Below are 14,679 nucleotides of genomic sequence, written 5' to 3' on the forward strand. Positions count from 1 at the left end.
TTTTTTAATTACATCATATTCTTAAATAGATTTCATTTCCCTTTTTATTATAAATGTATCCATCTCACTCATACCGCACACTTTTTCTTATATTTTAAAACTGGCATCCCTTATTTTTACATAATTTATTCACTCCCTACTATTAAATATAAAGATAAAAAATTATTCACTCACAATCAATTTAAAATCTTAAAAAGCTAAAGTGAGTATAAATTGGAAGGAGAATAGGTATGAAAAATATTTAAAATGTAATATGAAGGGACAAATAATGGGGAGGAAAATAGTAAAATATTGTTATAAGTTTCTAAAAATAAATAAAATGGGGCAAAAAAAAGGAAAAAGAAAAAGTGGAGCAAGTAATATTAATATAAATAATATCATAATTTTTTAAAAATATTTTTACTAACATTTAATCATATGAATCTATATTTTTACTAACATTTAATCATATGAATCTAATGTCGAACTAATGCACTGACATGTGTATTAAGTTGATTGTATTGACTATTTAGGAACAAATAAAGTATTAATCAATCAATCAACTACATACTAAAAGATACTTCAAAAATGGCACGTGTCATTTTTTGGTGTGTCTCTTAGTTATTTTTTTTAAAAGAAAAAATCAAATATTTTACATAAATAAAAGAATCAATCAATAACTATCAATACTATATACTAAAGTAATTACCGAGATTTTCTATATAAAAAAAAAAGTAATTACCGAGATTATCCTATATGTACATGTGTCGCGTTCACGTTAAAAAATTTCCCGCCAAAAAACCCTTTTTTGTCCTTAAAAAAATTAGATAATTGATAAAAAAAAAATTATACAACCTAAATAATAGAACAATAACAACTTTAAATAAATAAAATATTAAATGTATACAAAAACTATAAACAAATACAAACTTATAGTGATATTTGAATATACGTAGTAATTCTTTTCATGTGAACATCTGAGTGTTGCTCGGACAAAGAACTAGTATACTAAAAGACACACCAAAAATGACACATGCATGTCATTTTTTGGTGTGTCTCTTAGTTATTTTTAAAAAAAAAAATCAAATATTCTACATAAATAAAAGAATAAATAAATATTTAATGCATCATATCACAATATATATTGATCATAAACTTAAGTTAAAAAAAAAATCAAATCAAATTCTTAACATAAATTGTTACATACATATTATTATGTACAACTCTACCGTTTTTACAACAAGGATATTTTTTTTAAAAAAAAAAGATTTTATATATAATTATGTGTGAAAAGCTTGCTAGGAAAGATATGGAAAACTAATTTTACCTGATTATTGAAAAAAAAATTATATTGTATGAGAAAATGAATAATAGTGGGTAAAAAAGATATTTATGTATGGGTTAAATACATATTGTTAACATATTCATTTGGTTAAAAAGAAAAAAATTATATAAATGTATTCGTGAAATATACTGTAAATATATGCATATTTTAAAATATTTATTGGCTAATAATAGACTATTTCATAATAAATTTATTTTTAAAAGCAATAATTTAAAATAGCTATTGAATATTACCGTGCATGGCACAGAACTTAACCTAATTTAATATTGACGTAAAGTGAATAAGGCCTAAGCCATGTAATGATAAGAATTTCAGAGTTGGTAATTTGAATAAAAAAATGTGAGGTCTATTTATTACTTAATTATTTCAATTACTAGGTTAGAACCTGTGCGATGTACGGTTTATATAAAGCCTATTTTTAATTTGTACATTTTAAAAATAAATCGATGTTATACATGAATATAAATAAGAATTACGTATATTTTGTAATTTAATTTTTTTTATTTTAATCAAAATTATGATATATTATATGTTCATGTTGTCTAATTCATAATTCATTGTAGGAGGTCATTTATTAGTGTGCTATTTAAAATTGTTTCAATTTCCTACGATAAATATATAGATTTTAGTTGTAATGTAGAAGCTTCCAATATTTAAATTTCAAAAACGTTATATATGATAGCTTTCCAAAAAAAAAGGGAAATTATCAACGGTACACCCGAGCTTTTGACTTTTCTCAATGGTACCATTACTATGTTTTTTTTATTATCAACGGTACACCCAAGGTTCCGACTTCTTAACTAGTGTGATTAGGCTGTTAATGAAACGTTAATAACATTCTAACACTAGTAGAAAAATACAAAAAGGCAACCCCCAAATGGCACCGGTTCAGACCAAACCGGTGCCAAAAACCGCCCTAAAAATGGGCGGGATTTTAGACCAAGAGTAATGGCACCGGTTCAGATCAAACCGGTGCCAAAAATACAAAGGGCGCCGGTTTGAACCGGTGCCACTGAACCGGTCCAAGGTTTTTAGGAAAAACCGGAACATTAAAACCCTAAGACCCTAATTATAAGCTTCGATCTCCTTATCTCTCCTCCTTCTCTCCGCCTCCATTCCCCCATATCATCTCCTCTCCTTCTCTCTCCTCCTTCTCTCTCCTCTCTCCTTTCTCTCTCTTCGTTCTTCTTTCTTCTTTCATCTCCTTCGATCTCCTCTCTCTCTCTATTCGTTCATCTTTAGTCTTTCAACTCCCTTCGATCTCCTCTCATATATATGCAGCAACCAAAGCTCGAGGACCACCACAAAGCTCGATCTCCTCTCATTAGCGCAACAACAGCCGCCGCCACCACCACAAAGTTCGAGCACCACCACCGGCATCAACATCAACAACAATTTCTGGGATTTTTTTTCAAGTTCTGGCTTTTTTTTTTCGATTTTAATTGTTTTTGTTTTCGATTCACCAATTTTGGTTTTGTTTTCGATTCACCAATTTTGGTTTTTGATTTTGATTTTGGTTTTTGATTTTGGTTTTCGATTTTGGTTTTTATTTTGGATTTCGTTTTTAGAGTTTCGATTTTAATTTGCCTTTTATTTTGGATTTTGGTTTTTTTTCCTATTTGTTTTTCGTATTTGTTTTTTTTTTTCCGATTTTGATTTTTTTTTTTTCGAATTTTTGGTTTCTTTTTTTCGGATTCAATTTTGGTTTTCTTTTTTGTTTTTGATTTTGATTTTGGTTTTTGATTTTGGTTTTCGATTTTGGATTTATTTTGGATTTCGTTTTTAGGGTTTCGATTTTAATTTGCCTTTTACTTTGGATTTTGGTTTTTTTTCCTTTTTTTTTTTCGTATTTGTTTTTTTTTTTTTCCGATTTTGATTTTTTTTTCGAATTTTTGGTTTCTTTTTTCGATTTCAATTTTGCATGTTTTTTTTTTCGTTTTTGATAATTTTTTATATTTCGATTTCAATTTCTGTTTTATATTTTATATTTTGATAATTTTGGTTTTTTTTTTCGTTTTAGATAATTTTTTATATTTCGATTTCAATTTCTGTTTTATATTTTATATTTTGATAATTTTGGTTTTTTTTTTCGTTTTTGATAATTTTTCAATTTTTTGATAATTTTTATATATTCTTAAGCTTATTTTTACCAATTGATTTGTTTTTCTGTTTTAACTAGTGTGTATAGATTATGCAAGAATATTGATATGTTCATGTTGTAATTTTTTTTATGATTTATAATGTAATTTTTTTTATTTATTTATAATGTTAGTTGTAATTGATCTATATTGTAATTTTGGATTTCATTATATATTGTAAATTTTGGATTTCATTATGTATTGTAAATTTTGGATTATATATATTGAAACCAATTCGATTTTTGTTGTGAATTGTTATTTTTTTTTTTTCAGTTGATTTTATTGGTAAGTGAAAATAAAACCAAAAAAAAAAAAAAAAAAAAAAAAAAAAAGACATTTTTGGCACCGGTTAACCGGTGCCAAAAGGAGGATAAATATTTTTTTTTTAGTAATTTTGGCACCGGTTAACCGGTGCCAAAACCTGTTTATGGCACCGGTTTTGAACCGGTGCCAAATAGGGGGGTATTTGGCACCCCCCACATAGGCATGGGTTCAAACCGGTGCCTTAGGCCGGGTTTGAACCGGTGCCAAATGCGTTTTTTCACGTAGTGTAATTATACAAATTTAGGTTATTAAATGCATAAAATGTCTAAAATACCCCTTTTTAAATATATTTCCCTCCAACTTTTCCCTCACAAATTCAAAATCTAAGCACTATTTCCCACCAAAACAGGTAATTCTCCATCTTCTATATAAGGATCCGTCACAGTTCATCTTTATTCTCAACACCTCCCCTTTTTTTTAATTAAATTTTTTGGTTTGGATTATATGGGGGGGGGGGGTTCTTCTGGGTTTGACTTTTCTTTTTCTGGCAGCAAGATTGGAAGGAGCATGTGGATTAGGAATTGTTATTGTTATGTATTTGATTTTGATAGTTGTTGCATTAAAGTGAAGTAATTTGTGTTGGCATCTTATGATATATAAAGGAGTTTCGGTTAAAGTAATGAAATAGAATAAATTTGGTGAAAATAAGTGTATTGTTACCTGCTGCTGCACTCCCAACAATTCCTTCTAACAAAGTGTTACCTGCTGCTATGAATGCTACAAAATCTCCCAATCCTGTTCTTAGATAAGGAAATGAACCACCTGCAACGGGAATTTCTACTGCGTATTCTGTGTAGCAGAAGAAAGAAAGCATTGCGGAGAAACCTGAAACCAAATAATAAGACATGACAATAGCAGGTCCAGCATCATCATGAGCTTCTTTGCTTGTTAGAACAAAAATTGATGATATAAATTTCATTTGATTTGAACATATTTCCACCTGTAATAAGGCAAAATTGAAAGCAAATTTCTTTGAAACCCAAACATTGTCATTTCCATACCAATATTGATCCAAATACTAGGCTTACATAAAATTCTGACAGCAAACTAAACATAGTTTTAGCAAAAAAAAAAAAAAAAAAAAAAAAGCTAACAGAAATGTTGATCGAAGGTGGTAATAGTATTTTGAATAACAAAAAAACTTGCTAGAAGTTCAAACATTTCAGAGCTATTCAAACTTGAGATTCTGACTGAGATAAGCTAACTGGCTGACTCTGCAATTGTGAGGATGTAAATTGTCTGAGTAGCTTCCTTAGCTGACTTTGATGCACTGGATTGATCTCTTACCCTTGGATTCTTTATCATAAATGGCTCACTTGCCTTTAACTCCTTCCCAGTGAGCCCCCCTTTACATGTTCTTGAGTTGTGTCCAAAGCACCCACAGTTGGAACATTTCACAATCTTTGATCTTTTCCTGGTTGTTCCTCACCTTCTTCTCATCTTCTGTTTCTACTAGATCTTCCAATCCCCCTCTTCATCTTTGGGGACTCTATAATTCTCCCATCTTCACTTTCTGGACACTGGTCTTGATCAGGAACAGGGTTTATTCCAACACTGTAAGCTTGCTTGTATGTTTTAACGGAGTACCACAAACTTACGTACTCATGTGGATCTAACTTTCCATCCACTAGTGCTCTAATTGCATGCCGACATGAGATTCCTGATAGTTGCCAAGCCCCACATGAACATATTTTCTATTTAAGACTTAGAGGGAATTGAGACTTTCCCTCATGTGTTGCATATTCTCCAGGCTTTGACTTATAAGCCTTGCAAGTTGAGCTAGCTTTGCCAATTGCCTTCACTAATTTTGCAATCTTCGGGCATATGTCATCATCTTCCGACTCATGGCATTTTCATGTCTTGTTGCAAGCCTAACCATGCATACTCTTTTGATCCCTACATTGGAAAACAAGAAAATGGTTTAGTTTAGATCAAAATAATTGATAGCTACAAGAATAGGGAAGTATTTTGAAAAACCTTCAAGTAGAGTTAACACAGGTCTGCACCTGTCTATCCCAAGTGTTGAGCTGAAGCTTTCAACAAAATTTGAAGTATTTGAGTCATTGCACACATTGGGATCAAACTTGTGCTTGCTCCACTTTGATTGCTGACCCAAGTCTGCAAACCATTTCATCTATCACATCATCCCCTCCTTCCTTTTGAAGCCTTTCCATGGCCTTCCTAAAGGTGAAAAATGAAGTGGCATTGCAAGCCCTCCAGAACAATATGTACATAAGTGGATCAGGGAAAGCCTTTTTGTAATTCCTAATCAAATGCCTACATCAATATCTCCTGTCTGCTTCAAGCCACAGTTGAGTCAAAGCCAAGTCCAATCCCTAAGACAAAAAAAAAGTGATCAAAACACTTATGTAATAGCAATGAATAAAATGAAATTAAAGATTAGGCTAAATTTTTACCTTCTGCCTATATGAAATTATTGTCCAATTCTTCCTTGAAGAATCTTTAACAATGTTTAGCAAATGCCAGAAGAAAAATGACCAGGTCTCTTTATCTTCTTGGCCCACTATGGCATAAGCTATTGGAAATATCTCATTATTTCTATCTAATCCAACAGCTGTCAGAAGGATACCTCCATAGTTTCCTTTTAAATGTGTTCCATCAACACCAATCAAAGGTCTACAACCCCTAAGAAAGCCCTTCCATTATCCTGTGAATGAGATGAATATGCTATTGAATAACAGCCTCCTATCTATGCATTCTGTCTGAGTCCAAGCAACAAATGCTTTTGATTCTGGGTTAGTATATTTCACAACTTCAGCATACACTGGCAACTTAGCATAGGACTCATCATGTCCCCCAAACAACATATTAATGACATAATTCTTCAACCTTTATAGAGTAGCCTGCTTCATAAAAACACCAAATCTCATAAACAACAATTCATTTAAAGCCTTTCCTGGAATGTTAGGATTAGCTCTAATGTCCTCCATCACTTTATTAGCTGCCCATTTCACATTACTTATAGGGTTATATGTCTCTAACCCCCTGCAAGTATGAACATTGGGTCATATCTTCTTAATATCCCAGGTTCTACCATCAGGCAATTTGCTAGCATGCAGCCGCCAACCATAAGCCTCAGAGTAGCAAATAATAGTGTATCTTCTGTTGTCTTCAGCCTCAACATTAATAGCAAACCCCTCTTGAACTGCATAATCCTTAATAGTGTCCTTCAAATTTATCTTGTCAGTGAATATCATCCAAGGCCTTAACTCTATTTTGCCGAAATCCCTTTCCTCATACAACTTTCCATTTTTATACAAATGCTGAAAATAATCATCATCATTATCATCATCTATGAAACCATACCATTGAGAAGGTTTCCAGTTATCCTTCACCTTAGGAACTTGCTTTACTCCCTCCAATTCATCTGCATAAACTGGATCTGTAGGTATTACCTCACCATCAGAATTTGAACCCTCATTTACCCCTGATGAAACATAGTCATCACCACTCTCATCATCATCATAATCATCATCATCCCCACCAGAATTAAAACACAACTTCCTCCTAACACTAACATTAGCAGGCTGAACCTCACTCAATGTATTAACAGGTTGCTTCTTAATACCCTTCCTGAAGGCTGTGCTTCTAGGAATTCTTCTATTAAATACAGAGGATGAAGTTGGCTTTTTAGCATTAAGGTCAATCTCAGTAGGTTGGGAAGCAGAATCGTTTTGCTGAATTGTTTCAATGGGGGAGAATCTAGGGCTTCTCCTAAAGGGTAAGGATTTAAATGTTGTATTTGGAGAGATAGGAGAAGGGGGTAATTTCTCTCCGGCCCCTGTCTTACATGGTGCCTTCCCCTTAATTGACTGCCCCTTACTGGACTTCCCCTTACTTGATTGCCCCTTACTAGACTTCCCCTTTTTCCCTTTAGAGTTATATATCTTCTCTAAAGATTTTCAAAGGCTTTCCTACCTTTAGTGTACTCCTCACTAGTTTCCTTAGCACTCTAATCCTCAAATTCTGCTTGTAGTTCTGGCCAAGTATAATCATTGCCAATATAAGGATCATTTTCCTCTATTGGTAGGTCATCAAGTGAAATGGATTTAGGATTGCTATTCCTCCTAGGTGTTAGTTTATAAACTATTGATTTCGGTACAGAAGGTGGTAGTTGATGTTGATTATTAGGTGATGATGGAGGTGGTGGTGGGGGAGGAAGATGAGGAGGAGGAGCTGGGTGACAACCTGCAGCAGCTTGTTTGTTCCTGAACTCAATTACTAAGTCATTGATAAAATCTGGTTCCTTATCAGTGCCAACCAAGATGCATATTATGGGGTCTTTAGGGAAAGTTCTAAATAACCTAATTAAGCCATCATCATCTCTAATAGGCCAATGTTTATTTCTATAGGCATAATTAAAGGTTGGGTTCACAATATCTACTGGAGGATCCAAACTACGTAATCGATCTTCAAATTCAATACACAAATCCATTATGTTACACATATCAACATATACTTCAATGTCAATATCATGACCCTTGTACTAAAATCTCAACACTTTTTTTATCATCACTCATTTTGCAAAATTACAAAAAAAAAATCTAAAATATTTCAACATACATGCACCAAAATTTAAACAAAAGTAGCACCATGCAGTTAACTAAAATACCTAACACATCCACAAAACCTCCAGCAGCAGTCAAGCATTGTAATTCCAACAAAATACTCATCACTTATACCAAAATTCAACCAAATCGCATAATCCATACCACAATTCAACCAATTCGCATAATTATACCAAAATTAAACAAACATCGCATGATCTACCTAAAATTAACCCAAATCGCATAATTCATGCACATAATTACACTAAACATTGCAAGATAATCAAAATTGTTGAACATAATTCGCATAATCATGAAATTCACAGAATTTCGCAAATATGTAAAACAATTACTCAACATATACACTCGAAATAAAACAACATACAACCTTTTTGCGTTTATTTAACAGTGGAAGTGATACATACCTGATGATCCACACTTATCCTTCTTTTCTCCGCTAGTAATTGAAAGATTTCTTGCGCAAAACACCCTGACTTTCTTGTTCTCTAATTCAGACGCAAGAGAGATGATTGAAACAGAGGTGAATGCAGAAGATGGGAAGTCCAATCAACATAAATACCAGGGGAAGGGATTAATTATGGCAGGAGGATATATGAGGTGTTTTTTAAAAAGGGGGTATTTTAGACATTTTATGCATTTAATGACCTAAATCTGTATAATTAGAATGTTATTAACGTTTCATTAACAGCCTAATCACACTAGTTAATAAGTCGGAACCTTGGGTGTACCGTTGATAATAAAAAACATAGTAATGGTACCATTGAGAAAAGTCAAAAGCTCGGGTGTATCATTGATAATTTCCCCCGAAAAAAAGGAAAGATGACATCATCTTTGCATTTAGGCGGGAAATTTTTTTATTGAAAATGGGACACGTGGACAATGGTAATGTCAGCAACTTCTATTTTAGTAATAGTAGATATGCAACTTTCAAGATTCAGTCCTTTAATAGACACTCATTTACTCCAAAATTTCCAAATTAATCGGTCCATTTTTGTATCAACTTTTCCTTTTTTCTGACATTTAACTATCTACTCTTTTAGATTGTGAGAAAATATAAGCAAAAAGCAACCAAGCAAGTTATTTGGAACGAAAGGAGTAAAGTTTATGTAAGCTTGTCATATCAGAGATCCATATATACTATGTTTGCCAGTAATTGCTAGAAACCTTTTTTTTTTTTTTTTTTTTTTTTTTTTGGAAACTGATTGCTAGAAACTGATTTTGGCATAGTTTCGACTTGCCTCATCAAGGAATGCAGTGAATAATTTAAGTCAAGGTTGCTGGAAACTGATTTCGGTGCAGTTTTAGCCTATTCCCATATCAAGTAATGCAATGAATAAAATTATGTCAAGGTACAAGTGCATTCTTATACATAGTTGATGGAAGAAAACAAGAATAGACTGGTTTCGGCATGTCAGAATCAGACTGTCAAGACTCAAGAGTATCTGAATTCCAACATAAGCAAAAGCATAAATATTGAATCTCCATACATTTTGCAAATACCATGAATCTTCAGACCAACAACAATGGACCAGGAATTTAGGATATGCCATTCTCATTCATATTCCCAAAACAGTCCTCCAATAACCGCGTTAGTAAAAAAATTAGAGATGAATCTATCCTTCTCACAGAAAATAGGGGGAATATAATACTTCAGTCAGACATCTATTGTCGACAGGAAAGCTGGTTTACATGAATATAAATATATACATACTAAGTCAGCATAGTTACGGCGGCCATTCAGTTGAGACAAATTTACATAGGAAGAACATGGGAAGTAGAAAACTGGGAGATGTTTGGTTGACAAAAATACAGGAAGTTCAATTTTCCACATAGGAAAGTTACTGCTAAGTCTTCCCGGGTTAATGGAGCTTCCTGTAATCATCCAAACAATATTCCATACTTCCTAGGAATTATAAATTCTGGGACAGCGTGACTTCCTATGTCCAACCAAATGACCGCATACACAGTTACATACACGAAGAAGAGAGTAACGAGGGCAATCAGCTGCCAGTTCATATTTCAGGTGACTCATTCGCCTTGACAAATCGACCCTTCACTCGTTGTCGATTATCAGCTCTAGCCTTCCTTGATTCGTATCGAATGTGTTTGTCATATCTGTTCATGAGATTTTGCCAGTATAAGCATTGAATGATAAGTGTGAAATATAAAAGGAATATATAATCAGAATTTATGATATTTAATTGCCTTCGCGATTTCTTCTTTTCCTTGTAGCGTAGCATAGCTTTCCCTCGATTCTCTGCAAGCTGTTCCACATCAGCTGTGTTCATCGGTTTCCTCCAGTAAGGCCACTCCATGAACTGCATATTGTGCTCCCCATCAATCATCTCAGGTTTAATTACTTTAGCATCAGAAGATGCTCCAACAACTGGTACACTGCAGTTATCTACTGTTAAGTAAACTTCACTGTCCATCATCTGATTTGTGCCATCCTGCAAAGTTTTGATCAAAACAAATCTATTAATCAACTATTGCCAATCTTACAATGTGATAGTCATGATACAAGGAATTCATACAACAGAGCAATTAGACTCGAATCATGCACCCCGCCCCACCTGAGGTCCAGAACTATGATTCATGACCTAGCTTCCAACATAGATCTATATATGCCAAACCTTGTTGAAGATCATATTTCTGACTTCTGAGGTCGCCCACCAATAATTCAGGTACCATGTTGCTAACAACTCAATCAAACATTAAAGCTCTTACTAAATTTACTGTTTGCTGTTACTTAACGCAACTGTCCACTCTTAAAATTAAAAATTGGAGGCAAGAAGTGCAGAAGAGAAACCTATTTACATAAAATAGGTGACAGGAAGTGAAGAAGAGAGAAACAATTTAACATACTTTCAGCACAAGAAAATTTCTGTAAACACCAAATTTTAGTTTACAGCCTGTGTAAAAAAGTAAGATCCACACTTAATTTGAATAGTTTCAATATAGTACTGGTGTATTTAGATTCACTTACATCTCTTGATTGAGAGCCTTTAAGATTTCTTGAGCTTTGCATCTCTGCCATCTCGGACACATCTTCTGGTACTCCAGTTGACTGAGAACCTTCGAGATTTCTTGAGCATTGCATTTCAGACATATCTTCTGGTACCCCAGTTGACGTGCATGAAGGTTCTTCAAAATCCATTGGTCCTCCCCATTGACCATCCCAGTCCTTAGCCACATTCAAATATAAAGAGAAGCATTAGCAAGAGTATTCATTATTTGGAGGTCAGTTATGGATCACACAACAAAAGATTGAAAGATCAAATGTTTAATACACTTTTTAAGTACATTATCTACTATTCTACTCTCAACTTGCTACATAAGACATAAGGAGTAAAACTCTCAACTTGCTACATAAGACATAAATGTAAAACTCTCAACTCGCTACATAAGACATAAGGAGTAAAAGGTACTGCAGCCAAGAAATTGACAAGCTCGGAGTTAATGGATACACACAACTACGCAAGCATCCAGCAAGCAGCAAATTTAATTAAATAAAATTAGGAAAACAACGGCCACTTTGTCGTTGAGAGTTTTCTTTCAATAAAAAAGTTATCGAGTAGAAAAGAAGTTTTTGAAAAATAATACTACTTGCTATATTCTTTTGTAAATTTCAAATATTACATGATCAGTATAAATATGAGTAATCTAAGTCCGATTACAGGTTTACAACCTATATCTTTAAAAAGCTTAAAACAGAAAACAGAAAACTGAAATTGGTTGGAACATAAAGCAAAATCTAATATCAAACATGTTATAAGAGACTAGATCAAAGACCCAACTCATGTCAACACTCTCTAAATCTTACACAGCATCTAGTCATCTTCTACTCATCACTTTCTTAAGCTTACTTCTACTGCATATTCACTTCCTAAATAAGCATTTTATAGCACAAGGGCAGCGATATAGGAGTGCAAGAGCAAAAACAGCAAATAATTCCATAGTCATCAATAACCAACATATCTCACTTCATTGCAAATAAAATCTTCAATTCACCTAATATATTGTTACCCTTAAACTCATACCGCCAGGGGCTAGCAGGCAATTTTAAGTTTCATTTTTAACAAATTCCGAATTTAGTCCTTCAAATTCTTACATCAATTACAAAACACCCAATTTGCATGAAGAGTGCTTTGGACAACCATTTAGACATGACAAATAACATTTTACAGCTCTAAATGCTATTAATCAGTTCTTTAGTCCTCCATTGAAGCAATGAAGAACAGCCAGGTTGGCCCCGCCGTAAAGCACAAACTCTTTCAGTCTCTTAGATATTAATTATGCGTACAACCTTAATTAACAACCAACCACCACCAACCAACCCCCCTTAAGACTTTAGACTTACATAGTTACAGTAACAAATCCTTGGTTACTTTAACTAATACCGCCGTTTCATATTATTTGTAACGATTTGACATAAATAAAATAAAGAGGAAAAATATCTTATCGTTGCAAATAATATGAAATAGAGGTAGTATGTAAAGATGGTATTACTAGTTACTATATAGCCGCCATAAACACAAATCTTGCGTACAACCTTAATTCAACAACCACTGCCCTCGGATTTTATTTAGGAAGAACACAAAGGAAAGGTGAGAATATTAAGCTAACACTGTTAAGCATCAGTTTAAACTATACGAATTAAAAATATCTTCTTGATATGACTAACAAAGTTACAAACCACTCAGAATCAACAACAATAACAACAAAAAGTATACCATTTAATATAAAAATAACAACCAGGATAATATCTAACAAATCAAAACAATCATATATTATAATAATAATAATCACAACTTGAACCGACTTTTAAGCAAAAGACACCATCAACCAAATATAATAATAACATAAAAAAAAAATTAAAAAAAAAAAAAAAAAGCAGTAATTCAAATAAAATAATAAAAAATAATAGATAAAATTAAATAAAATTTAAACCTGAGGAGGTTGATAATCAGGCTCAAAATCCCACAAAAAATCTCTATCTTCAGCAAAAGTTCGTTCACCTTCTTTCATCAACAAAGAAGTAAAGGGCATATTATGCATTAACATATCCGACCCATCACCCGTTTCTAGGCTCGGAGTATCCGGACCAAACTCCGAACTATTATTTTCTCTTTCCTCCAAATCCCACTTACTCAAAGTCATCAATTGTTTAACAACGGCATCCTTTTCTTCATCGCCCAAACAAGGAACAACTAAATCGCTAATACCCCAAATGGGTGCAAGCTCAATAGCTGTTGGAAGTCCATCAATGGCGGATTTTGGTTCGGAATTCGGGTCGGGTGTTCCGAACCCGGGTATTCTGAGATGTTTAAGGGAAAGGGAATTCGCGGAGTGGATTTCTCTGTCGCAAAGTAAGCAGAGATTGGCAGAATCTGCTTCGCAGAATAAAACGGCGGCGTTTTTGCTGCAATAATCGCATTCTTCTAGCTTCATAGTTGTATTTTTTTTTAGAGAGAGAAAGTTGAGTTGTGATTTTTTTTTAAGAGAGAGAAGGGAAAATTTTGAAGAATGGAAATGAAAGAAGGGCGGGCACATGATAAGCATGGGCCAGTTTCAGGAGACGTGACATTTGGGGAAAAAAATCAATAAAATAAATAATTGAAAATGATTTTTTGGATATTTAAATTTAAGAAAATTAAGAAAAGTTTGGTTTTGTAGGGCCTAATTTCTTAAATTATTTGCACTTTTTTGCCAACCTGGCATGTGAAAAGTGGCATAAATATCTGTTAATTTCTGAGTATACGTGGTTGACTGTGAAATTATTCATTTAAGATTATTTTTGTTGTTTTTTAGTGTATTTTAGTTTTTAGTGGGAAAGAAAGTTGATAAGTCATGAGGTCGCAATCCAATAATATCATAAAAATCTGTGTTATAAATGGAAAATATCTCTTTGTGTTAGTGTGTGTCTTTGTTTCTTAGGTACTCCAAATGGCTTTGGTTCTTGCAAGTGTTAGGTTCAATTACTCAATTAGTTGGGTTGGGTGAAATAGTTGTAACTTTGTAAGCCAACCTTTGGAATAGATGAGCTATCAAGATAGAAGAGACTGTAGATGCATGGTTAAGCTTTACAAGGATGTCCTAATTTGCCCCTTATGATTGTCAATGTGAAATTTTGATTCATAATATCTTTAGTTGGTTGTTAAAAACGAAAAGAATAAGTTTTAGAAATTTGTTATTCAAAAAATATACATTAAAATGATATGACTCTTATGTATAAAGCACAAATGTAGATCAAATTAGTATATACAATTAGTGCAAAAGCCAAGATGGATCATCATCTGAAAAT

General features: G+C 33.1%; 1 protein-coding gene across 1 annotated transcript; it reads right to left on the reverse strand.

The window, feature by feature from the left end:
- Positions 1-9,901: 9,901 nt before the first annotated feature.
- On the reverse strand, positions 9,902-13,889 carry LOC145642664 (zinc finger protein CONSTANS-LIKE 14-like). The gene is made up of 4 exons (XM_081693845.1): positions 13,326-13,889; positions 11,362-11,559; positions 10,581-10,825; positions 9,902-10,490 (listed from the first exon to the last, which is right to left on the reverse strand). Exons 1-4 carry the CDS (start codon positions 13,824-13,826, stop codon positions 10,388-10,390), a joined length of 1,047 nt encoding a protein of 348 aa, XP_081549971.1. The 5' UTR covers positions 13,827-13,889; the 3' UTR covers positions 9,902-10,387.
- Between the last annotated feature and the right edge of the window lie 790 nt (positions 13,890-14,679).

Source organism: Chenopodium album, chromosome 1 (genome assembly GCF_948465745.1).
Source record: "Chenopodium album chromosome 1, dcCheAlbu1.1, whole genome shotgun sequence".
Lineage (NCBI taxonomy): Eukaryota > Viridiplantae > Streptophyta > Magnoliopsida > Caryophyllales > Amaranthaceae > Chenopodium > Chenopodium album.